The sequence below is a fragment of the Camelina sativa genome, chromosome 5 (genome assembly GCF_030686135.1).
Source record: "Camelina sativa cultivar CO46 ecotype springtype chromosome 5, ASM3068613v1".
NCBI lineage: Eukaryota > Viridiplantae > Streptophyta > Magnoliopsida > Brassicales > Brassicaceae > Camelina > Camelina sativa.
In genome coordinates this window covers 7,187,603-7,210,469 of record NC_141884.1, presented here as the reverse complement: position 1 = coordinate 7,210,469, position 22,867 = coordinate 7,187,603, and the positions used below count along the sequence as shown (strand labels likewise).

General features: G+C 35.6%; 7 protein-coding genes and 4 non-coding genes across 11 annotated transcripts; 3 read left to right on the top strand and 8 right to left on the bottom strand.

Annotated features, from left to right (window-relative positions):
• Nucleotides 1–671: 671 nt before the first annotated feature.
• Nucleotides 672–3,974, bottom strand: LOC104786019 (protein phosphatase 2C 29). Its single transcript, XM_087513266.1, has 4 exons — nucleotides 1,865–3,974; nucleotides 1,583–1,696; nucleotides 1,242–1,497; nucleotides 672–1,139 (listed from the first exon to the last, which is right to left on the bottom strand). Exons 1-4 carry the CDS (start codon nucleotides 3,728–3,730, stop codon nucleotides 1,012–1,014), a joined length of 2,364 nt encoding a protein of 787 aa, XP_087369392.1. The 5' UTR covers nucleotides 3,731–3,974; the 3' UTR covers nucleotides 672–1,011.
• Nucleotides 3,975–9,029: 5,055 nt separating this feature from the next.
• LOC104786018 (uncharacterized) lies at nucleotides 9,030–11,111 on the bottom strand. The gene is made up of 7 exons (XM_010511322.3): nucleotides 10,751–11,111; nucleotides 10,529–10,661; nucleotides 10,362–10,441; nucleotides 10,184–10,262; nucleotides 9,982–10,091; nucleotides 9,720–9,784; nucleotides 9,030–9,359 (listed from the first exon to the last, which is right to left on the bottom strand). Exons 1-7 carry the CDS (start codon nucleotides 10,850–10,852, stop codon nucleotides 9,266–9,268), a joined length of 663 nt encoding a protein of 220 aa, XP_010509624.1. The 5' UTR covers nucleotides 10,853–11,111; the 3' UTR covers nucleotides 9,030–9,265.
• Nucleotides 11,112–11,391: 280 nt separating this feature from the next.
• Nucleotides 11,392–12,643, top strand: LOC104786017 (glycine cleavage system H protein 1, mitochondrial). Its single transcript, XM_010511321.3, has 4 exons — nucleotides 11,392–11,760; nucleotides 11,870–11,958; nucleotides 12,115–12,285; nucleotides 12,386–12,643. The coding sequence occupies exons 1-4, from the start codon at nucleotides 11,649–11,651 to the stop codon at nucleotides 12,512–12,514; spliced, it is 501 nt and encodes a 166-aa protein (XP_010509623.1). The 5' UTR covers nucleotides 11,392–11,648; the 3' UTR covers nucleotides 12,515–12,643.
• Nucleotides 12,644–12,984: 341 nt separating this feature from the next.
• LOC104786016 (peroxidase 20) lies at nucleotides 12,985–14,504 on the top strand. The gene is made up of 3 exons (XM_010511320.3): nucleotides 12,985–13,366; nucleotides 13,552–13,743; nucleotides 13,846–14,504. Exons 1-3 carry the CDS (start codon nucleotides 13,142–13,144, stop codon nucleotides 14,437–14,439), a joined length of 1,011 nt encoding a protein of 336 aa, XP_010509622.1. The 5' UTR covers nucleotides 12,985–13,141; the 3' UTR covers nucleotides 14,440–14,504.
• Nucleotides 14,505–14,792: 288 nt separating this feature from the next.
• LOC147943347 (small nucleolar RNA Z101) lies at nucleotides 14,793–14,879 on the bottom strand. Its single transcript, XR_015558804.1, has one exon. It is a non-coding gene; the product is annotated as a small nucleolar RNA Z101 (small nucleolar RNA).
• Nucleotides 14,880–14,945: 66 nt separating this feature from the next.
• LOC147943346 (small nucleolar RNA Z101) lies at nucleotides 14,946–15,034 on the bottom strand. The gene has a single exon (XR_015558803.1). It is a non-coding gene; the product is annotated as a small nucleolar RNA Z101 (small nucleolar RNA).
• Nucleotides 15,035–15,077: 43 nt separating this feature from the next.
• On the bottom strand, nucleotides 15,078–15,159 carry LOC147943345 (small nucleolar RNA snoR14). The gene has a single exon (XR_015558825.1). It is a non-coding gene; the product is annotated as a small nucleolar RNA snoR14 (small nucleolar RNA).
• Nucleotides 15,160–15,253: 94 nt separating this feature from the next.
• Nucleotides 15,254–15,337, bottom strand: LOC147943344 (small nucleolar RNA U61). The gene has a single exon (XR_015558794.1). It is a non-coding gene; the product is annotated as a small nucleolar RNA U61 (small nucleolar RNA).
• Nucleotides 15,338–15,728: 391 nt separating this feature from the next.
• On the bottom strand, nucleotides 15,729–18,196 carry LOC104786015 (ribose-phosphate pyrophosphokinase 1, chloroplastic). Its single transcript, XM_010511319.3, has 7 exons — nucleotides 17,788–18,196; nucleotides 17,100–17,522; nucleotides 16,858–17,001; nucleotides 16,577–16,744; nucleotides 16,420–16,489; nucleotides 16,234–16,315; nucleotides 15,729–16,127 (listed from the first exon to the last, which is right to left on the bottom strand). Exons 1-7 carry the CDS (start codon nucleotides 17,932–17,934, stop codon nucleotides 15,947–15,949), a joined length of 1,215 nt encoding a protein of 404 aa, XP_010509621.1. The 5' UTR covers nucleotides 17,935–18,196; the 3' UTR covers nucleotides 15,729–15,946.
• Nucleotides 18,197–20,252: 2,056 nt separating this feature from the next.
• Nucleotides 20,253–21,892, top strand: LOC104786013 (33 kDa ribonucleoprotein, chloroplastic). The gene is made up of 4 exons (XM_010511316.3): nucleotides 20,253–20,733; nucleotides 20,816–20,914; nucleotides 21,154–21,456; nucleotides 21,567–21,892. Exons 1-4 carry the CDS (start codon nucleotides 20,302–20,304, stop codon nucleotides 21,741–21,743), a joined length of 1,011 nt encoding a protein of 336 aa, XP_010509618.2. The 5' UTR covers nucleotides 20,253–20,301; the 3' UTR covers nucleotides 21,744–21,892.
• On the bottom strand, nucleotides 21,154–22,679 carry LOC104786014 (RING-H2 finger protein ATL28). The gene has a single exon (XM_010511317.3). The coding sequence runs from the start codon at nucleotides 22,620–22,622 to the stop codon at nucleotides 21,873–21,875; it is 750 nt and encodes a 249-aa protein (XP_010509619.2). The 5' UTR covers nucleotides 22,623–22,679; the 3' UTR covers nucleotides 21,154–21,872.
• Between the last annotated feature and the right edge of the window lie 188 nt (nucleotides 22,680–22,867).

Genomic DNA, 22,867 nt, shown 5'->3' with positions numbered 1-22,867 from the left:
ATTTAATCTGAGTAATTTGATAAATGACAAAACATATGCTTTAGATTGTAGATCTTTTCTCTTTTCTCTTAGATCGTAGGTCAGTAGTTGCATAGGTAGGAATGGTCAAGTGAAAGTTGAGAAGAGTTACTGGTGATTTGTTTTAATACTTTTCACAAATAATCTTATTTTCTTAAATTTCTGATGAAATTTTATATTTATTTATTTTTTTTAAAACTTATGTGCGATGTGCCATTAAATTTACATCAAGTTTTCCGGATTATTGTTAATTGGAATATTATTTTCTTCTAATTGTTTATTTTATAATCTCTGCATTCGTATCCGTACTTCATTTTCTTTCATCTTTAATGAGTAAAATGGTTAGATAGAAGATATAACAAAAAAAAAATCCTTATAATTGATTTCTTTTAAGTTTTTTACAAAAAAAAAAAAAATTCAAACCGTAATCGCGGGAAGCAGCTTTTGGAATTCAGTGGTTTGGAGCGATTGGGAGCGATTAGGAGCGATTGGAAGCGTTTTGTGTGATTGGTTTCAATCGCTAGCAACCGCTACCAGCCGCAAACGCAGCGTTTACGGGAGGTAGCGGGAGAACCAGTCAACACCTGAATAACTACGAATTTTTTTAGAGCAAAGGTTCAACTAGAAATGAAAAAATAGAAAAGTAAAGAATATTTATAAGATTTTTTTTTTTTTCTTATATATTTCTTTCCCAGGAGGAAAATGTTCTATGTATTACCCTTTTGCCCCCACCCCCCAAATTACATATCCAATTTTTTTTTTTTTTTTTTTGGTTTTCACCTCTATTCCAATCCCCTACCCTGTTCAACAAAGGAAACAAAAAACCCCACCCTAATCTGACCCAAAATTTCTAAGAAACATGAGAAGGAAACAAAAAGCAAGAAAACTAGGCACCCTTTTGATCGTCTGCTGCATTAATGTCAAAAGAGGCTAATCTATAAGGATAGTCTTTTTTTTTTTTTATCTGCTGCCTTCAAATTGTGGTTTATGGTCTCAAAGGTACTTTCCTGATGACTTCCAGATCCTACTTCCTCCAAGTGCTATCACTAGTACAGTGCAGTCGTCGTGATACTTTCTTCTATCTCCTTGCGGGATATCGAGAAGCTCATGAAAATCCATTCCTGTTTTTAAACATTATCATATACCCCCAAAAATGTTAATACTCCTCCAAAACCTTAAAAGATTATACCAAAAGGAAAAAAAATAAAGAGGTTTTTTTTTACCAGCTTTCTTGGCTGCACGGACTAGAAGTTCCTGTATAACATGTTGAGCGGGATCTCCATCTGGAAACTTCTCCATGGCAAGAGAAACAACTTCCTCATTGCTCAGGTATTGGTACAATCCATCAGATGACAGAACCATAAACTGATCATTCTCTGCTAGCCGGTAGTGACGAAGGGAAGGTGTGCATGATATGTATGGATCCGTACCAATGTACTCATTTCGAAACATTTCCAGTAAAGCATCGTTCAGTTTAGGCTGCAAATTCACTTTCTTTGTCAGAATTACGGAATGATAATAAAAAAAACTCTTGAATTCTAAAATGAAGAGATTTTTGCCAAACCTGCTTTAAGAACCCTGCTCCAAACGCTCTGGTCACCTTAAGCCGTCCTTTTACTCTGTCATTCACTATGCAATGGTTGTCATCGGGGTGCTCGTTTTTTATTCTTGTTACTTCCTGAGTTCATCAATCGAAATTATCATGTAACAAGAACATTAAGCAACATTAGCAAATGCATATAAGATGACTAATACAGAAACAACAATATGGTCAAGAGGACATCAATTAGACTGTATATTTCTAGATAGGAAAAACGATTAAGATATTTCGAAAGGTCAGACTTACATCCTCGATGCTCGTGCTGTGATCTGTTGTTAGCTGCAGGGCAACCAGCTTTGTTTGCTGCGAAGGAGCTTCGTTGTTCACTGTACTATCGCTACCATCCACCACCAAAGACTCATTGTTTTCATCGTCTTTCTCTAAATCACTGCGTCTCTCTTCTACTCTTCCCGTTTCTTCTACCTGATATTGTGCAACAAGAGCCCTACTATCCCCTATGTTCATTATATACACATCATCATCTCTCATCAGCGCAACCAGTAAGCACGAACCCATCAATGCAAGCTCAGGATTCGTTTCGAGAACCTTCTCAGTCATTTCCAAGAATGCTTGCTCTGTAGCTTCAAGACCATTTGACATTGCCTTTAAAACCAGCTCATGATCCACCGTACCCGCCTTTCGTCTCTTCCTTCTCTTATCAACACGTTCTTCCAAACCAACATTATCTACCTCCTCCGTTTCATTTTCCTCCACACCAGACTTCCATGGGAACAACTTCCTCCCAGAGATTCCCTGTTTAGACAATCCCTGCTTCAGTTTTGACAAAAGCAACCATCTCTTACTTCCCACAGACACACCATTGCCTCCACTGACAGCATCGTCAACCGAGAATGCAAACCTATCAGAACCTGAAAGATCTAACGCATCTTCTGCTTGAGCCTCAGCAAGAAGCTCCCATAGCCGTTTCCTCTCCTTAACTTCTACCACCTCTGTTACTGGACAGCTCGAACTTGCTATTTCCTCTACTTTACCTCGTTGCTCTAATACTAGACTGCCACCACTAGCTAACCTACTCTCATCTGATGAGTTTGGTATTGTTGTTGGATTAGTATCATCTTCTTCCTCCAATTCCCAGAACAAACCTTGTAACTCACCATGAACAGCTCGGTAGAGATTAGCCATCAAAAACTCAGGAGCGTCAGGTCCGTTGAAACCGTCGTAGATCCCAGCGAAGAGCCATCCTTGCTTCTCAAAAACAGCTAACTGCACTCTATCCTCTCCTGCTTTACCCAATGCCCACTGCAAATCATTTTCTCCGGCAGACGCCACCATAGCTCCGACGTCAGGTCTCACAACGTTCTCTTTCTTAGCGCCGACGACGAAATTGGAAACCGGAAGAACCCACGGCCGTTGCTTCCTCTCTCCGCCGAAAATAGGATGCCACGAGAGGCTCTTCTTCTTCTTCTTCCGTCTCTTCTTCGGGTACGCACCACCGAGCGGAGCCGAGAAATGCACGCCGGCGGAATTAGATCTCGAAATCTCACCGGCGGCGTGGGGTTCCAACGGACCTGAAGTGGCTCCTCTCTCGATCGGACCCGACATGAAGAGACCCGACCGATCCGGACCGGGCTGAAGAGGGAGAGCGCTAAACGAGGACGTTCCTTCGAAGCCATTGGCATTCACAACACCACTGCACCTAAAACCGCCGCCGCCGAAACTGCTCTCAGTGGCATCGTCGTAAATATCTTCAAGCTGAAGGACAGTTTTGGAATTGGAAGTGTTGGCACTAACGGAAGCGCCAGAAATAGCTCTAAACCCGGTGTGAAGAAGCTGGTCGGAGGAGGATCCGGAACCACGGATCCGACCCGGTGGTTCATGATGGGAAGGAGATAACCGGAAAGAACCGGAAGGAGAAACAAATCGATCGGAAGGAAAAGGAGAAACGAAACGATTAGAAGAAGAAGGGACGTAACAGTAAGAATGGCCTAAAGTCTCATCCAAGGAAGAAGGCTCACAGAGAGACTCAATCGGATCGGAATGAGTAGTAGGATGATTCGCCGCGCGACGGTTACGGTTACGGTTACGGTGACCATGACCTCCTTGGTTGTTAAAGCAAGAAGGTAAGAAGACGGATGAGAATCCACTTCCCATCACATTTGAATTTCCCAAACACTCTCTTTTTTTTTTTTTTTTTTGATTTTGAATTTGAAAGAAAGAAAGAAATAACTTAAAATTGAAAAGAAGAGTGTGAAGAAAGAAGGAAGGAAGAGGAATGAAGTAGTAGAGACCTTTTTTGTCGTTTTCTTTTTGGGATTTAAATATGTTTTTTTTTTTTTTTTTAAGCTGAGACGACGACTTTAGTGGGTTTTTTGAATTAGCAGTACAAGAAACATTTTGACTCTTTTTTTTTTTTTCACTTTTTTCCGCTTTTTCTTGGGCTCTATTTACGTAATTACCACCAACATTCTCTCTTAATTACTAATTCACCCTTGTGTTTTATTCTTCTCTTAAACCCCCTTTTTATAAAAAAAAAAACAAATCAAGTTGTTCATCAAATATAATTAGCAAGAAATACAAAACGCATTCTTCTTACCAATAACCATAGTTACTTCTCTAGACTTATTTTGTTACATTACGAGGAAACATACATAATTAGAGATTAGAAATTAAATTTTGACTTTTTGTAATCAAACCTTGCTATAATTAGAATAACTAGATGTGATGTGTTCACGTTATTAACTTTTTTACTCCACGAGGCGTCGTGTTAATAAAGTGTTCTGAACTACTAATAATTACTTGGATCTATATAATACAGTTTCTTTAATCATTAATTGAACTAAAAATTAATCTCAAGTAAAGAATATTCATCACACTTTTGTTTTTGGTTTGGGTCATAGAGAGAAAAAGAAAAGGTGGAAGGAAGGAAGGGTCAAAATGGGGAAATCGAGGCTCGGGTTTAAAGGATTCTTGTATTAAGAAAAGCTTTTTTCTCATTTGCTTTGTTCGCGCTCATTGGGCTCTGCGACACTCTTCAATTGACATCTATGCCCTTCACATTGTTTTCTTCCAAATCATCCACCAGAAAAATTATACTAAGATTTCATACAAACTCCAAAACTAAAAACACTCGGGTTTTAACACACAGATTTTGTCTAAAAAGAACTTGAGATAATAGACTATCATATTCACAACATGAAAATTTGAAATAACAAAATTCTAATTTTAAATACAAAATTCTTTAATATGTTTTAGTATATCCACCATTTTTTTACAATAATAACTCATACTATAATATATTTTGTCAAAATTTTGTAACATATTTTCTCTAACACATTCAATATTTTCAGTCAATTAAAATTATTTCCACTAAATTAATCTACTTAAAAACTACACCTAACTCCACCAAAAAAATCATTAAGTTAACCAAATTAATGTTACTAATTTTGAACGTTATATTCAAATGTAACGCCTACACAAACACAATTTTTTCGTGTTAGTCTGCATACGTTACACATTGTTGTTTGGCATCCAAATTTTTTTTGTTTTTATGTTGTTAAATATATCGTTGTATATCTTATTATTATTATCAACATATCACGTTGAAGACATGACATATTAATAAAATTACGGTTTTTGAGAAAAATAAGGAAAAAAGTGAAAGAAGACAAGTCCGCAAACGTTACTTATTGTTTCAGTTCGCACACGTTACCTAGTGTTTCAGTCCGCATATGTTACTTATTATTGTTTTCATACAAAATTTGGTTGTATCTTGCTATTATTATTTACATATCACGTTGAAGACATGACTTGTTAATAAAATTTACGTTACTTAAAAGAAAAAACAAGATGCAAAGAAAAAAATAGTCTAATTATCAAACGTAATTCAGTTTTTGTGTCAGTCGATATACGTTATATATTGTTGTTTTAGCCCAAATTTTGGTTTTACGTGAAGAAATTTTTAGCTATTAATAATAAATTACTTTAATAATATGATATGTTAATAAAAATTATGTTTCTTAAAAGAAGAAAAATAATAATCAAAGAAAGATTAAGAGAGTATCCCAATTCACAACCCAACGACACTTTACAGCTAATAAAATTGTAGAAGTTGTATTTTACTATTCTTGGCAAACCCCATTGACAGTTTTCTTCCTTGATATAACTTTTAAATGAAATTTGTATTTTGTCATTAAGGATAGCATATACTAATCTGGTTTTTGTTATCGATGATAACGTAAAATCTTGGTATATGGACATATAGAATCCTAAGCTTTGTCATTTATCTAAGAGTAGCACGCAAAAATACCACAACTAAAAATCATTTATTATTCATCTCACTTTGTTTTTTTCTTTCTTCTGAATAGCATATCTCAATGCAAAAATTAATTTTACACTATGTTGAACTGGAACCAAAAAACATATTAATCTTACCGTCGTTAGTTTCTCTTAAGTTGAATATAGCACAGCAATTTAGCTATTTATAAATTTTCTTTCAAACTATAATCTATATTATCTCCTTTAAATTTTGTTTATTTAAAAAGTTATTTACAACATTAATCCCTAAAAAATTTCTAAAACTAACATTACTCTAAATTTTGTTTCCTAAATAGTTTACATTTCATTCCAACTAAAAAATAACAATAATCAATATGGAAATAAAAACTCTCATATATTTAACTACATATTCTGTTGTGTTTTGAGATGTTCTATATCTAAATCATTCGCAAACAAAGAAAACAACAATTTGATTCCTATTTTGTTTTCCAAAACCTGTGAGCTTTGATTATTAACGTAAGAAAAACTTCGATTGACATTTATTTAAATATTATAATTAACATTTATAAACTTAATAAAAAATTTAACTATTATGAATATGTAAAAATTAAAAAGTCTAAAATACTATATAATGTGGTTATATAGTAGATGAGTTATAAAGAGGACATGTTAGAATTAATAAAATATCATTAAATTTGTATTAACACGGGTTAAATCCTCATTTAGTTATTTATCAACACTACTAATATTATAATATTTGACATAAAATCAATTTGATTTAACTAAGATTGTGTAAAATAATTAAATCATTAGGAAAAATGTGACTTAATCACAACGTATAAATTACTGATTATGTATTTAGATCCTTTATTTTTGTTATAATAATTAAAAATCAAATTAAAATCTCAAACACTAAACAAAACAAACTAAATATAACAAACAAATGGTCATGAAGTATATTGTGGGTTAAAAAAACAATATAAATATTTAGCCGCACAACAACCAGAAAATTTATTATTTTTTTATTTACAAAACATCTAATATTTAACAAATAGATACAACATAAATATAAATTATAATAAAAATAATAATTCTGCAGGTTAAAATCTAGTACTTTTTTATTATTCATACCTTTTCAATTTGATAGATTTTTAAACATAGTTACGTCAATATCACATATTGTAACCAATATTTAAGAAGACTGAAATCTATAACACATGGAAAAGAGTAAAAAAATATTCGCTACTGGACTTATCAAATCTTTAAAACCACTACAAAAGATCACGTCTAACATACTTCATCTCAAAACTTTTGCTTGGATTAATTTAACAAATCGATACAAGCCAAAAGAGCATTTTGGACCAAAACTGTTGTTCTCTTCTATGATGACAAAAGGATTCGACCAGTTTCACAATCCTATAGTGTTCTCTTACGTCCATGCAATATTGCTATGATACTTGGTACTTACAAGTTACAACACCTTCCGAAAGGGAACCAATATCGCTCAGCTTAAAAAAAACCTTAGTGTTGTTTTTGGTCCGAGTTACACAAAGAGTCAGAAGAAGAATCTCCACATCTCTACATTCAAAATGAAAAATTATGAATTTGGACTATATCGAACATTTTATTTTACGTACGTGATTTGAGACAACCGTTTTGATCGTTAGTCATAGTGATCTAGTTTTGATGATCGATCGACTAGTTTTCTTTTTTATCTATCTTAATAGAAGAGTGCAGTGGTCTCATTTTTCATCGTGTTTAGTTAGTTATAAACCATAGATACTGTTTAGATCAATCGAACAAGCACGGAAAAATAGAAGTAAGGTCAGTATTAACGCTTTTTGATATTATTAAATGATTATTAAATTGTTAAAGTGGTGTTAAACTTTAAATCCTAAATCGTAACTTTTAAAGGGGTATAGTAATATTTATCAATCAAAGCATATGATTATGGAAAGAAAACAAGTTCAATCTATTGATTCCCTAACTCTTAACGCAATCTCTGCTTTATAAACTTTGATGAAGTCGTAATAAACTAATAATGGTGACTTAATTAAGGATTAGGGAACGTAGGAGGGGTCCACGGAGGGGATGATGAAGATCAAATTAAAGAAATAGTCAACGAGGTTTTGACAAGTGGGACCTACCTCGTAGACTCCTTCACTGAAACGACGTCATACTTGTCGGATTCCCTTTCCCGCTAAGACTTCTTGTCTTGTCCCCTCCCCTTTGCCTTAATCTTATTACTATATTTTATTTATTTTTGTCTATTACTTTAATACTTTTGTTTTTTTTTTTGTTCATCAAGTAAGAGATTTCAGGCTTTTGTTTCGATTTAGGTTACACATATTCAAACTTATCCATACTTCAGTGTCTAATTTAAAAAGTGTTTGCTCATTTGTTTGCTGATGTTGTCCTACACTCTTTTAGTTAGACATGTACTCCATGTAAATTTGCTGAAATTTTTGTTTATCTTCTGATGAGATACAAAAAAATTATCATCTGATATACTCATACTTGCTCTTCTAATTTTCTAAATTATACCCCAAAAAAAAATTCACGTTTTAATTAACATATATATAGACACAATCTTGTAGATAACCGAGAAGTTTGACATTTCCTTAAAAGTTAAAACGTTACGTGCCGTCAAGAATTGGCAAAGCCACTCTCCAACTACCACTCACAAATCACAATCCATAAGTCATAAGTCATAAGTCATAACCAATAAACCCCTTTCTGAAAGACATAATCATTCAGGAAAATGCAGTTTTAAATACTACAATTTCCCACGAAAGGAACTTATTTTATAGGTTTTTTTTTTCTTCACCAAATCTGTAAAAAGCAAAAGTGATTTGAAAATTTAAATCAGAATCCGCGTTTAGAAGGTGTATACTAATGTTAGTTAAAGGGCATACATACCTTTTTTTCAATTTTATTTTAATATTAATTTTCATTCCATACTTCATAGTTCATAGACTTTTGAATTAGTTTTATTTTTTTCTTGAATTTATTGTCAAAGGTAAATAAAGTGTCAGCCACCCACTTAACCACTAGAAAAGCAGATTTGGTTACTGAATTTTTTTTCACACCTAAGGCTCAATCAAGTTTTGATGGGACCTAAGTTGACCTAGAACTCATTTTCACACACATGATAATACTAATATGACAAAACTTATAATATAACCTTTTTATTTATTTTATACATATTGGAATCTCAATATTCGAGTACAACACGGACCATTGATCATGGAACTAAAAAGATTAGATCATATACATCAATAGGAATTTTGGTCTCAAGTACTGTCATGCTCTGTGTTGTGTCTCAATCGGACAGGACAAAAAACTGATCTTTTGGTTTGCACATTGGATGTCTGTTGTGTGAATCTTACCAAGCAATGGCTTTGATCATATTCATATCTGGCCTGCTCGTATGTCCCGATCTATACGATCTGCATTGTACGTACCCGGAAGCTCTCTAAAGTCCTCGTTGAATATGGAATATGCACTGCGAAAGAAAGCATTAAAAAAGACCGAACTTATTCAGTTCTAACAGTCAAAAGTGAAGATTTTTCACAGCTCGAAACTCATGAGGATTCCACTTTCCAGCTAATAAGAATACTAGCAGAATCTTGTGCTTCCAGACTTTTTTTTTCCCACATTCTCCACGTTACCAAGGATATTAACGTTTAGTGTATATATTTCCTCAAATAAGCAAGACTTTCCTCTACTTTATGTTTTGAATTTGGTATCTAATATTGCAGCAAACTTTAACCAGAGTCATTAAAAACCACAGTCCTAATCGAATGAGTTGCTATGTCAGTCAGATCAACGGAGGGTAGAGTTTCTTATAAGGAAATGTACATACCTAACATCACCAGGCTGTCGTTTACCAAGATTGAGTAAGATGATTGAAAAGCCAGTCCCTAGTAACTGAAACCCATAACAAAGAAAAAAACCAGTCAGAGGAAGTAAAACAGAAACGACTTGTTAGGGAGATCTGTAAACAGATACTCCTTACAAGATCAAGTTAAATGATAACAAGATATCTCATGAACGCATATCCAATGGCATTTCGAAAAAATGAGATATTGTCAGTAATCCAGACATTGTAGATGAAGATGACTTACAAATATAGGGCCAAGTTCCCACCGATGGGCAATAGGTGCCAAGATAAACCATAAGGTGATAATAACCCACATCTTCAGACTTAAAGAGAAAAGTCCCATAAGAATGATATCTACAGTCATCACACAACACAGATCAATCAACTTTTGTTTCATACTTTCTTGGAAATTGTAGACAATGCATGTGAAATATTAAAGAACTCACCTGGCAGCTTCAGCTTGTTACGCAGAAAGTAATAAAGCTTCCTCTTCCACCGGTTTGCTGATGGTGGGAGCTTAAACTTCTGCAATGCCAAAAATAACCAAAACAGATTTAAGAACGACAGAAACAAGAAACCAATCCTTTAAGAATTAAACATCAGATCAAACATAATAAATTTTACCAAATCATCATCATCATCATCATCCTCAAAGGTCTGAGCTCCAGCAGGTTGCTTTGGTATTACAGCAACGATCAAGGAATCTACACAAGAGACTTATGCATAATCTAAAGACCCATTCAAGAAACACAGATAAATGCTTATAACATTTACAGCAGAATCTGTGTTACCTTTGTCCTTGAGGGTAACGTATAAATCATCTCCATCTTCTTCGTCTTGCAGTGCCTTTCCACGAAGAATCATCCTCAAATTTTCCACGGGAAATTTACCCTTTTCCGCAATTACATTTCTCAAATCACCAACCTAAAATCAGCTCTGGGATCAATCCTCTTCGTACACACAAGCCACTCACCGAGATTTAAAAAAAAAAAGAAAAGAAGAAAAGTCTATACTTTGATATGAGACGCCACTCGAATTTGAGACGGCCGAGCTGGGCCGATGGTTTTGTACGTGATCTCGACGGTGCCATTGTTGGTTGAATCAGAGCTCATCATCTCTTCGATTGAATTCACTATTCCACCACCACGAATCGTGTGCAATTTTACTATAATACCTTCTTAACTTCTCAGACAATCAACGAGAGATTAAGGATTAGGACTTCTTCAAATTGGGGATTGAAAAACAGAGTTTGCTTTTCTCACTTGCTCTGCTCCTTCTCTGATGACGGAGACGGTGACTTGAGTTTTCAATTTTGCATATCTGCCCGAACATATTTATTATTTCTATTTTAACCCCCAAAGTTTCAGAAAGCTTAAGAGCTCCAAAACTTATATGAGATCATATAGATCATAGATAATTTGTGAAAAAACATTTGTCCTATATATGTTTGTTGCTTTATTTTTTAACATGATTCAAGCAAATCAATCTGATTGAAAAGACAAAAAAATTAACTGAAAAAATTCCATTTAATCTATAGTTTTACAAAAATAAAGCAATTTTGAAAAAAATAACTACACAGTTCCCTTTTTATTTAGCATTTTAATCTCCATTACATGAAAAGTATAGGATGCTAGGAGCCATTACTTTGTTCCTTGGAAAAGCTAATAAAAGGAACCCAAAAAAGTAATTACGAGAGCTTCTGTGTCATTGAGAAGGTTTGGGTTACACTTTTGATACACACCATAGGCAAAGAGGATGAGGCCTTCAATTTCTGCCTTACATATTAAAGATAGAGCACTCACACAGCACAAATAATAAAGCAAAGAAAGAGAATATCTTTGAGATCTCCACTATATTTGGAGAAGACAAAACACAGAGCAAGATAAAGAAGGGAGAGAACGCTAACCAAAAATGGCACTGAGAATGTGGGCTTCTTCTACAGCAAACGCTCTCAAGCTTTCTACTTCTGTCTCCAAGTCTCATCTCTCTCCAGCTTTCTCCATCTCTAGATGCTTCTCCACAGGTTTGTTTGTTATTTGTGGTTGTTGTTTGTGTTACATAGCTTTTTTTTTTTTTTTTGACAATATGTTACATAGCATTTCTTGAAACTGTTGGTGAGTATCTCTTTGTAGTGTTGGAGGGTTTGAAGTATGCAAATTCACACGAGTGGGTTAAACATGAAGGCTCTGTTGCCACCATTGGCATCACTGCCCATGCTCAGGTAACTAAGGCTCTCAGGTTCCTGTTTTTGTTATCTAAGTGTTAGATCGAAGTAACTCTGTCCCATTGGAACTGGATTAGATAGTTTGTCTCTTTGGAGAATGGTTATAAAGATGATGATAGATTTGTAAGAGGAGGCATGACATTGATGTTGCAGGACCATTTAGGTGAAGTAGTGTTTGTGGAACTGCCAGAGGAAAATAGCACGGTGAGCAAAGAGAAAAGCTTTGGAGCAGTGGAGAGTGTGAAGGCCACAAGTGAGATCTTATCACCCATCTCAGGTGAAGTCATTGAGGTTAACAAGAATCTCACGGGCTCACCAGGCTTGGTATGGTTTTAAAAGTCTTGAATGAAATAAAGTTAAGTTACCACTCATGTGACAAACATATAAGCAATGATTTTGGCAATTGTGTTTGTGTGCTATGTAGATTAACACAAGCCCTTACGAAGATGGCTGGATGATCAAAGTGAAGCCGAGCAGCCCCGCGGAGTTGGAATCTTTGATGGGTGCAAAGGAATACACCAAGTTCTGCGAGGATGAAGACGCTGCTCACTAGGAGTGGTTTCTTTTCCTGTCTTTTATGTTCCAATATCTTCTATCAAATTGTCATGCTTATTTCCTAAATTGGCATACTTTCTATGAGACTATGACCAACATCACAAAATAAAGAGTTCAAGAAGATGAAGCAGAGATCTAATTAACAAACACACAGATATTTTTTTCCCATCATAGAACATATCTTAATAACTTGTTATCCTTAAAATGTATCTGACATCTCGACTAAGCTAGTCCAAAAGAAATCGTGATCCGAATCAAAAATTAGGTAACCTTAAAGATAAAATAAACAAGTGGGCATAAGAATTGTAGTATCTTAAGGGTTACCATCATGGATATGAATCTTATATTAATCCTAGTTCCGGTCAGTTCTGTCCAACTTCTGTTTTTAAATATTACAATCTGCCACCATTATATTATAATCACGTATTCAAGCTCATAACGCAAGTTAGGTCCCTATTGGTTGTATCTACCGTTGACAAAACTGTAACATCCTTTGTGGTAAAAATTGGGCATGAAAACACACATAACGACATATGATAACATACAATGAACATTAAAACACGAAGCACACAAATATAGTCACACACACACAGAGATGAACAGAAACATATGACATAACTTTCCAATGGAGATCAAGCAGAAGAAGCTATGGTTTTCTTTAATTCTGCTCTCTGTAATTACTACAACGGCTTTGGGGGAATTTGGTGGACCATTACTGAAGGGTTTCTACAAAGAGAGTTGCCCTTTAGCAGAGGAAATCGTGAAGCATAACGTTGAGGTTGCTGTTCTCAAAGATCCTCGTATGGCGGCTTCTCTTCTTCGTCTTCAGTTCCACGATTGCTTCGTCTTGGTTAGAAAATCTTCCCTGTCTACTCATTTTTGATTTTGTTCCCTCTTAGATCATAACTTTTTCAAGTAGTTTTAAGGCTCTGATTCTAGCATACTTCTTGAATGGTCTGTGAATTTGCGTGTGCAAGAGTGAGATTGTTGTGCGTCGCTTTGATGTTCAATTGTGGGATTTTATCGTGGGTTTAGGGTTGTGATGCATCTGTGCTCTTGGACACACATGGAGATATGGTGAGTGAGAAACAAGCAACTCCAAATGTGAACTCTTTGCGTGGATTTGAAGTAATTGACTACATTAAGTACCTCCTCGAAGATGCTTGTCCTCTAACCGTCTCCTGTTCCGATATCCTCACCATGGCCGCTCGTGACTCAGTCTTCCTGGTAATTCCCCCTTACTACTACTCTTTAGAATTCTTCCTAATTAAATCGAAACCTATTGGGTCAAAATATCCTTAAGACACAAATATTGTTTGGTATCAACAGAGAGGTGGACCATGGTGGGAAGTTTTGCTAGGGAGAAGAGACTCATTAAAGGCAAGCTTCGCAGGCGCAAACCAATTTATTCCGGCACCAAACTCCTCCCTCGATAGCCTCATCGTCAATTTCAAGCAACAAGGCCTCAACGTTCAAGATCTCATCGCACTTTCGGGAGCTCATACAATAGGTAAAGCGAGATGCGTGAGCTTCAAGCAACGCATAGTTCAACCAAACATGGAACAAACGTTCTACGTCGATGAGTTCAAGAGACAGAGCACATTCAGACGAGTTCTACGGTCACAATGCAAAGATTCAAGCCGGGACAACGAACTCTCTCCATTGGATATCAAGACGCCAGCTTACTTTGACAACCATTATTTCATCAATCTGTTAGAGGGGAAAGGGCTGTTGATATCGGATAACGTTCTGGTCACAGAAGATCATGAGGGAGAGATCTTTAGGAAGGTATGGGAATATGCGGTTGATCAAGATATTTTCTTCATGGATTTTGTGGAATCCATGTTGAAAATGGGTAGCATTAATGTCCTTACAGGTGTTGAAGGTGAAATCAGGGAGAACTGTAGATTTGTCAATGTCTGAATTCAAAGAGTATTATCATTACAAATTGTTTTCACTTTACAATTATTCAACCAAGATTTATGTTATGAGTTTTGCCGGTTTATCAACAATTAAAATGGTCTGTACATTGGAATATACTGCTTCAGCCAAGTGTGTTTAATTAAACTCAGTGTCGTTCAGAGTTGCAATGGTCAATGTTCACAACCTCAAATTATCAGTGCAATGTTAACATTTCACATGCTCAAATTATTAGTGCAATGGTCAATGTTCAAGCAGACAACGTTAGTGAACCTGTGTCCAATCAAAATTGAAAATTCCTTGTGAACACATAAAAATTGATTGTAAAACTAATAAAAATCACGTTTATTTTATTAGAAGGGCATCAGATAATCATAAAAGTTAGCATCACATACAATCAGACGCAAATTACCCATGAAATATAATTTCATCATCTGCCCAGTAAATTTTTTCAAACAAGAAAACCAAAATCTTAAAATCTAACCAAACAAATAAAAAAACTAAAGAATCTTGAGTATCAGTTCTCCAAGGTGAATAAAACATCAATGTAATTCAGTCTCAAATAACATCAATATATGAGATTCATCCTTTACTCAGATTCCAAAAAAAAAAAATCAAAATTGAAAAGAAGATTCAAGGAGTCGATCAGAACCTGTCGAGAACACAATTACATCACATGATTCAGTGGATTGACAGACCTGTGAATTTCTATCGTCACTTCGACTCCTCAAAACAAAAATATCTTAAAACTAATCTGAAAAAAGGTTTTATAATTTGACTCGAAATCCGGAGAAAAACATAACAAAAGATCTGGAAAAAGCTCAGAACTTCTTAGAGGGTTGTGTTTTACCGTCAGCGATGAGCAGATCATCTCTGGCACACGATATTTTCATCACAGCTCATCTATTAAAAATTCGTAAGCTCAAAATCAAAAACCAAACAGAACTAAACAACATCAAAGAGATGACCAAACCCTAAAACTAATAATGAGACGGAACACGAACTATAGAGAGGCTTGTCTTAAAAAGTTGATATGGCTGCTGTCTCTATATACTTATTGAAACTATACATATAGATGCCCTAATTTGCCTCCTTCTTTTGGGCTTTTTTTTTGGTTATCTATTGGACTTGGCCGTGGACTGTACAATACAATGCATAGATTTTATCTGATTTTATTTTATAATTCGACTAAGTAATTGTTTCTTTAGATAAAATATTAATTTTTATCAAATTGTGAACTAGATTTTGAGCCAATTTGCACCATGGTAAAAAAAGTATGTAGTTTGATAATATTAACTGAGAAGCTTGTGTATACCATAATCAAAAATAAGTTCAAGACAATGAGATGTGGAGCAAATAAGAAGAAAGTCCTAAGCTATCAAAAAAAGACAAAGCAATTAAATTTGGTGAAGCTCGCCGGTTAGAGCATAAACCGGGATAAATTTTCTAAACCAACCCTTCACCCGACTAACAAAAACCAAGAACCGTTCAAATGGTTGGCAATGAGAGGTCAGAGGAAGATGCTACTGACGGAACTATCATCATGGACACGCCAAATGGTCTCACCCAAAAGATTAGCCACTGATAGAATTGTCAACTGTGGGAAGTAATTCTTTTCTGCTACTGGTAATGTGTTTGTCACTATCACTTCTTGAAGCAATCCCCCTGATAATCGCTCTATTGCAGGCGGGCTTCCCATTGATTCATTCGAAACCAAACCAAAACCAAAAAAATGCTTCAGAAAATTTAATGGTGTTGAGACTTGTTCAAAAGAACAAAATGTAGGTTAATGGTTACCTGAAAACAGCGTGTGTGCAGCACGCATAGACCTCCCGAGCACCCTCCTGGTGTAACAAGGCTGCTCCTTTCACAATGGTTCCTGAGATAAAACAGAACAAGATTGGTTCTAAGAAGTTTCAGCCTGAAAAAGGAGAAGGGGGGTTTAGTGATCTTGATAGGGGTACTCCATGCCGTTTTACTAACCAGCGGTATCAATCATATCATCCACCATTATTGCCACCTTCCCTTTTACATCACCAATTAGGTTCATGACCTGGAAGGAAAGTATAACAAATATAAACTTGAGGGGAATCAAGTGGTGTTGGTGAGATAAACTCAAGACTTTGAAAGAAAGGGATACCTCAGCAACATTGTGTCCAGAACGCCTTTTATCGACAATGGCAAGTGGTGCATCTGATAATTTCTTTGCAAAAGCGCGTGCCCTGGCTACTCCACCAACATCAGGAGATACCACTACCAAATCCTCTGAGGGAATTGACTTGCTAGCAAGATAATCAAGTATCACAGGCTGCAAAAATTGAACACACAAAGGGTTAAAAGGCATTATACCAATTACGAGCATACACACACAATGCATAAGAAGGGACCGTAGGTATCAAGAACATGGCTTTAAAGGTGTACCTGGCAATACACATGGTCGACTGGAATGTCAAAATAACCCATGGACTGTCCTGAATGAAGATCACATGCAAGAACTCGATCTGCACCAGCTTCGGTGATAAGATTTGCAACCAATTTGGCAGCAATAGATTCACGCCCTTGTGTCTGCAAGCAGCAAAACACATACAATTCAACCCTCCATCTCATGTCAAAGCAGCTAAACTAGAAAAGGCTGTAAACACACAAAAAAAAAGAGACTTTACCTTCCTATCAGCTCTTGCATATCCAAAATACGGAATCACAGCAGTTACTTTCTTGGCTGATGCTCTCCGGCAAGCATCTACCATAATCAAAAGCTCCATGAGGTTCTCATTTGTGGGAGTGCAAGTAGGCTGCACCAAATACACGTCGCACCCCCTAACGCTCTCTTGTAGCTGAACATAGATCTCTCCATCAGCAAATCTCTTAATATTAATCTTCCCAAGATCCAATCCCATATACCAAGCAATTTCCTGAGAAAGTGCAGGATTTGCAGTACCAGAGAACAACTTCAGCCTTGTATTGGTTCTACTGACTGATTTCTCCATCCTTGCAGATTCCAAGAACTTTGGAAGTGTCCTCTCGTTAATAATTGGGATACTTGGATTCCCATTTCCCACATTCAATGACTCTGGCATATCACATTTCTAGCAACAACAACAACAACAATAAGAAGATATAATCAGAGATTCATATGCATCAAACGAACGTATACTGAAGAAAGAGACAACCTTTTGTATAGCTATATTCGCATAATCAAAAAAAGAGACAACCTTTGTAGCTAATGCACAAATTAAAACCTCAGATATTCAAAACTAGACAAGATGGGCAATAGGGTCCACTCAATCTAGGAACCTCAAATCCGGAAAATGTAATATAGCGTAACATAAGGGATTGAAGACGACTGCTTACAACAAGAGAAGCGAAGACAGAGTTGCGGGAGCGAGACAGAGAGGTCCTGAGGGATAGAGAAGAGTTAGAGAAGAAAGTAGAAGAAGAAGAGGCCAGATACGTCGACGTTTTGGAGGCGGGAGGAAACGACAGACCCAGAGACGCCATTTTTGTTTGTATATATGTCAGAGCAATACACTCACATAAACCACCTCTTGACTCACTCAAAGCAGTAAGTATCTCCCAACAACGAATTCGAGGAAATTAGGGTTTAGGGGATTTGAGGATGTCACAGAGTAAAGAAGGAAGAAGGAAGGAATGGTTCTCTTCTTCTTCTTCTCCGAGTTTTGTGTGTTCTCGAATTTGGATTTTCAGTTCCGTTTAGTAAATAGGAAATGGTTTTTGGTTTGGTTTGGTTGGTGGTGTGTACAAGTTGTTTAGTAAACGACATCGTTTTTTATGAGGCATCACAAGCATGTCCTTTGGATTAATGGATTGGAGACGTCTGGCTGGACTTTTCTTGAAATAACTTTCCAATAACTCTTTTTACTTATTGGATTTACTTGGTCAATACATTTTGCATATACGAATTTCTCAAAAGACTTTTTATTTATTTATTTAGAATGTTTGACTTTAAACTTGTATTTGCATTTTATTTGTTAATGATTATGCATGTGTGTTTTATTAGTGTCAAATTTCTTAACCGATACAAATTAATAGTAAATAACATCAGTTTGTTTAATCGATATAAAACAAGTAAATAGTTATATCAGTTCTTATAATGAGAAATTATATAATTAATATCACTTTTTATTGATGTAAATTTGTATCAGTTTTTTTAAGTAATATTAGTATAAATCCATATAAATTATAAATTATATCGATTGTTTAAGTGATGTGTAAAAATTATATTTTGTATCAATATTTTAAAGTGATGCAAATTAATATAAACTTATACTAATTATTCTGAATTGATGTAAGTCAGATTACTGATGGCATCAATTATTTGAATTGATGTTAAATTTTATTTTTTTTGTATCATTCATAAAAAAGTAATTCAAATTTAAATCATTCATTTATTTGACACAAATTAACTGATGCAACATGCCTTTTTCGTAGTGATATTCTTGCTTAGATCTTGATTCCGTCGGCGGTCAGCATCTGAGTGGACTGAGATTTTGAAAGCTTTCAATGAGCTGAAAAACTCAAATTCCATGTTTTCGATGTAGCGATCGTTAATTTATGACACCGGCGACTCCAATGTAATCTCCAACACCGACAACTTTGATGTAAACGCCTACACCGGCAACTCCGACGTAACCACATCTGATGTAATATATGACATCGGCGACGTGAACTCTTTAGAGTTTCACATGAATTCTTTAGAGCTTCGAACACATTTGGTTCAGATGAATATGTGGAATCTTTGCAAAAGTTTGGTGAATAAATGTTTAGTTATCAATGTCAGTACTTTTTTTTTAACCTCTAAAAGACTAGAATGTTGAATAAACAAATAGCTATATATGGTTGATAAAAAAATTCAAAAATACCTTATTTGTAGATGATTTATATAATAGCTTTATGGAATAATCTGGAATAATATAGAATTAAATTGTGTATTGTAATTTTAGAAAGAAAGAAAATTAAATGAAATAAATAATCTAAGAATAGATAAAAATATTACTATAATATTTTAGGTGGTTATAATTTTGCATTCATATCATGTTTTCAGGTGGTTAATTCGATTTTGTACTCAAATGCATCTTGATGGAGTGTATTTTTTGTTGATTATTTACAAAATAATGGAACTGTGTATTTTTGTTTTGTTTTAATATCAAATATGCAACGAGAATCTTGATAAAGTGTAATTTTTGACCCTTTCCACTTTAAATTGATGGTGTTGATGTGTAAGACTTATATACTAGGAGGGGGTATGCATTGTTCGGCTCTTAAGTAATTTCTAAATTGCAAAACATGTAATGATCAAAGACTTATATACTGATGTCCTATGCATAGTTAGCCTAAAAATTGATACTCTAATAATAAAAAATGTTTTCTCATCAATAGCCTAATAATCTTTGATTATTTGAGTAATAACTGATGTCCTATGCTTTCGAGTAAACAATGTCGTTGCAAATCATTATTATTATTATATATAATTTTAAGTATATGATTTTAAACTAGCTAATAATCTTATTATGGGTAAAGAAAAGTTATTATGTTATTGTCTTATTGAGTTAGTCATCATATGCTTGGAAAAATATTTTATTCGTAGGATACAAGAAACCAATCAAGTCTTAGTTTTAATAGTCAGAGTTTTGGCTTTGAAAGAGATAAAACATGAAATTTCAGTGTTTCCAGTTCCTACCACTTTGACTGCAATGATGGATTGGAATTTATTGGTATACCAAAAACAAATGTGATATACGGTTAATTCCTCGTGCCAATTAAGTATTTAACCCTTCGGAACCGGAGTGGGTAGATTCGGTTCACAATTGGAATTTTCAAAAAAAACCAAACCGGTTTTAATTCCTTATGTTTCGGTCTAATCCATTTCTCTCTTGCGCCAAATCTAAAACAATGGCGGTTCTGGAAGCTGCTCTCTCCGTCCTCTCACTCTCTTCCTCTTCTTCTTCTTCTTTCTCTAAACCTTATCTCTTTCCTCAACGGTCTAAACCTACCGCCTTTAGTCTTCGGATTCCCAGTAATATATCTCCCGTTTTCTCTCTCAATTTCCCTCTAAGTTCCGGCGGCGATAATAACTCGCGGCGGCTCGTCTCCGTACTATGTTCCGTCGCGGAGAAAGAAACATCGGCGGAGGAAGAAACGTCGCAGGATGAGAAGACTGACGAAACCCAGAAGTCAAATCTAAAAAGGAAGCTTTTTGTATTCAATCTTCCTTGGTCTATGAGTGTTCATGACATCTCCGACCTCTTTCGACAATGCGGGACTGTGAACAATGTCGAGGTCTTTTCTTCTTTCTCTAAAAGCATTTCAATTTCTTTTGTGTTATTATGAATTTGTTTCACCTCAATTTTGAATTTTACAGATTATAAGGCAAAAAGATGGGAAGAATCGAGGGTTTGCTTTTGTAACAATGGCATCTGGAGAAGAAGCTCAAGCTGCTGTTGATAAGTTCGATGCTTTTGTAAGCTTCAACCTTTTACATTCTTCTATCACCTAAGTTTATTTCATTGTCCTTCTTTAATGTCCTGTGTTCTTAGTTTCGGAATCCTTTAGTTTAAGTCATTGAGTGCGGTTTGGTTAATTTCATTCAGTATCATAGAGAGAAATAAGAAGTTATTGTAAGTACTTAAAACATATATTATGTTGAATTGTTAACTGATCCTTGATGTTAAACAAGCTTCTATGTTGTTTGTTTTTTAGGAAGTCTCAGGGAGGATCATAAGAGTGAACTTTGCTAGAAGGTTCAAGAAGCCTACTCCAAAACAACCAAATGCTCTTCCTTCTCCTCCCGCTGGAGAGACTCGTCACAAACTCTACATATCTAATCTCGCTTGGAAAGCAAGGTCAACCCATCTCCGTGAGCTTTTCACTGCTGCAGATTTCAACCCGGTCTCAGCTCGGGTTGTTTTCGCTGACCCTGAAGGAAGATCTTCCGGCTATGGCTTTGTCTCTTTCGCTACTAGAGAAGAAGCTGAGGATGCAATCACCAAACTCGATGGGAAGGTATAATTATAAACTTCTCGTTTTTCATACTTTAATTTCCGAACTGCTATTTGCTTCTTTAGCTCTTGAGCATGTAAAGGGTTTTCATCACAGTTTGGTTTTTTCTATAGGAGATAATGGGCAGACCTATCATTCTGAAGTTTAGCTTGAGAACGGCCAGTGAATCTGAAGGTGTAGAAGACAACAACACTTCTGAAGATAGTGACAATGTAGAAGACGACAGTTCTGAAGATGGAGACACTGCAGAAGACAACAACAACACGTCTGAAGAAAAACCGGTGGAGTGACTCTTATTATTTTCTCGGTTATCCGATAAGAGCATGAAAACCTGACTAGAGATCTTATTACAATTTTGAAATTTCTACTGCTACTACAAAGAACACAAAATTGAAGATGTAATAGAATTTATCAGTAAACTAGACTTCAATCCTGCTAATGTATGATGAATCACCTAGCCATAATGCTTCATTATACCGAGTAAGTTCGTCGAATGAGACACAGCTTCCTGTTTGGTAATGCCTTCTTGTCATCTTCACATTGACATCTGTCGTCTTAACCATGAAATGTCCAGTAGAATGTGACCTCGAGAATCGCCAAGCCGATGCTTCCACTATCCTTTTGCTTGAACCAGTGGTAGGAAGACTTTCTTCTTCATGGTTTATGTCCTCAATAGTAATCGTGATTGTGTTGTGCAAAGATTCATGGCTTCCAGATCCGACAAGGCCAGGGTCTAGCTCACACCGGCAAACAGGACAAGTCTTGTGTAACTCGAACCAAAGATCAATGCAATTTGAATGAAAGGGATGGCGACAAACCGTTATCAGCCTAACTGTGTCTTCATCTGTAAACTCTGACAAGCAAATAGCACATTCTGTCCCGTGATTCTTCATTGTTGCAGATGAATATCGGAACATGGGAAATGATCGGATGATAAATGGGTCTAGGCCGGTATTTTCAGGTGGAGTGGCTACATGGATTAAGTCAGCGTAAGGTGTTCGCTGAAGGTTCCAAGTTGAAAATAATCGGTTCAGGAGAAACTGCCAGAAGAAAAGAGAAAAGAAACCGGCAAAAATCACAAAGAGAAGCACGCCAGTCAAAATTGCGGTGACTGGCATGGAAACGCTAGGAAAAACATCAGCATCTGGTATTAATGTTGTTGCCGACATTTGAAGGTTGGAAAGCTCCCCCCAGCTTCTCTACCAGTTTCGTAGATTGCTTGGGAAATAAGGAAGGTTTGTTATAAGAACTCTTTGCAAGTGAAGACATAAAGTTCAATTTAATAGAGAGAAATGAGGAGAAAGAAGTGGCTATGTCTGAGAGACAGAAGTGTCTTTGCTTAGCATTTTGAGCGAGTCTTCTGTGACAGTTTTTTTTATATAAAAATCATTGTCTTAAAAATAATACATAGTCA

Excerpts from the sequence above, each read along its gene's own strand:
- LOC104786018 (XM_010511322.3), bottom strand. The coding sequence starts at position 10,852 with ATGATGAGCTCTGATTCAACCAACAATGGCACCGTCGAGATCACGTAC. Across the intron at positions 10,442-10,528 it reads CGTTACCCTCAAGGACAAAG|ATTCCTTGATCGTTGCTGTA; the intron begins GTAACACAGATT and ends TCTCTTGTGTAG. Across the intron at positions 10,092-10,183 it reads TAACAAGCTGAAGCTGCCAG|ATATCATTCTTATGGGACTT; the intron begins GTGAGTTCTTTA and ends TGATGACTGTAG.
- LOC104786015 (XM_010511319.3), bottom strand. The coding sequence starts at position 17,934 with ATGGCGTCTCTGGGTCTGTCGTTTCCTCCCGCCTCCAAAACGTCGACG. Across the intron at positions 17,523-17,787 it reads CTGTCTTCGCTTCTCTTGTT|AAATGTGATATGCCAGAGTC; the intron begins GTAAGCAGTCGT and ends TGTTGTTGCTAG. Across the intron at positions 16,316-16,419 it reads TGATATGATTGATACCGCTG|GAACCATTGTGAAAGGAGCA; the intron begins GTTAGTAAAACG and ends GTTTTATCTCAG.
- LOC104786013 (XM_010511316.3), top strand. The coding sequence starts at position 20,302 with ATGTTTCGGTCTAATCCATTTCTCTCTTGCGCCAAATCTAAAACAATG. Across the intron at positions 20,734-20,815 it reads GGACTGTGAACAATGTCGAG|ATTATAAGGCAAAAAGATGG; the intron begins GTCTTTTCTTCT and ends TGAATTTTACAG. Across the intron at positions 21,457-21,566 it reads TCACCAAACTCGATGGGAAG|GAGATAATGGGCAGACCTAT; the intron begins GTATAATTATAA and ends TTTTTTCTATAG.
- LOC104786016 (XM_010511320.3), top strand. The coding sequence starts at position 13,142 with ATGGAGATCAAGCAGAAGAAGCTATGGTTTTCTTTAATTCTGCTCTCT. Across the intron at positions 13,367-13,551 it reads TCCACGATTGCTTCGTCTTG|GGTTGTGATGCATCTGTGCT; the intron begins GTTAGAAAATCT and ends TCGTGGGTTTAG. Across the intron at positions 13,744-13,845 it reads CTCGTGACTCAGTCTTCCTG|AGAGGTGGACCATGGTGGGA; the intron begins GTAATTCCCCCT and ends TGGTATCAACAG.
- LOC104786014 (XM_010511317.3), bottom strand. The coding sequence starts at position 22,622 with ATGTCGGCAACAACATTAATACCAGATGCTGATGTTTTTCCTAGCGTT.
- LOC104786019 (XM_087513266.1), bottom strand. The coding sequence starts at position 3,730 with ATGGGAAGTGGATTCTCATCCGTCTTCTTACCTTCTTGCTTTAACAAC. Across the intron at positions 1,697-1,864 it reads ACAGCACGAGCATCGAGGAT|GAAGTAACAAGAATAAAAAA; the intron begins GTAAGTCTGACC and ends TGATGAACTCAG. Across the intron at positions 1,498-1,582 it reads GAGCAGGGTTCTTAAAGCAG|CCTAAACTGAACGATGCTTT; the intron begins GTTTGGCAAAAA and ends GTGAATTTGCAG.
- LOC104786017 (XM_010511321.3), top strand. The coding sequence starts at position 11,649 with ATGGCACTGAGAATGTGGGCTTCTTCTACAGCAAACGCTCTCAAGCTT. Across the intron at positions 11,761-11,869 it reads CTCTAGATGCTTCTCCACAG|TGTTGGAGGGTTTGAAGTAT; the intron begins GTTTGTTTGTTA and ends ATCTCTTTGTAG. Across the intron at positions 11,959-12,114 it reads GCATCACTGCCCATGCTCAG|GACCATTTAGGTGAAGTAGT; the intron begins GTAACTAAGGCT and ends TTGATGTTGCAG.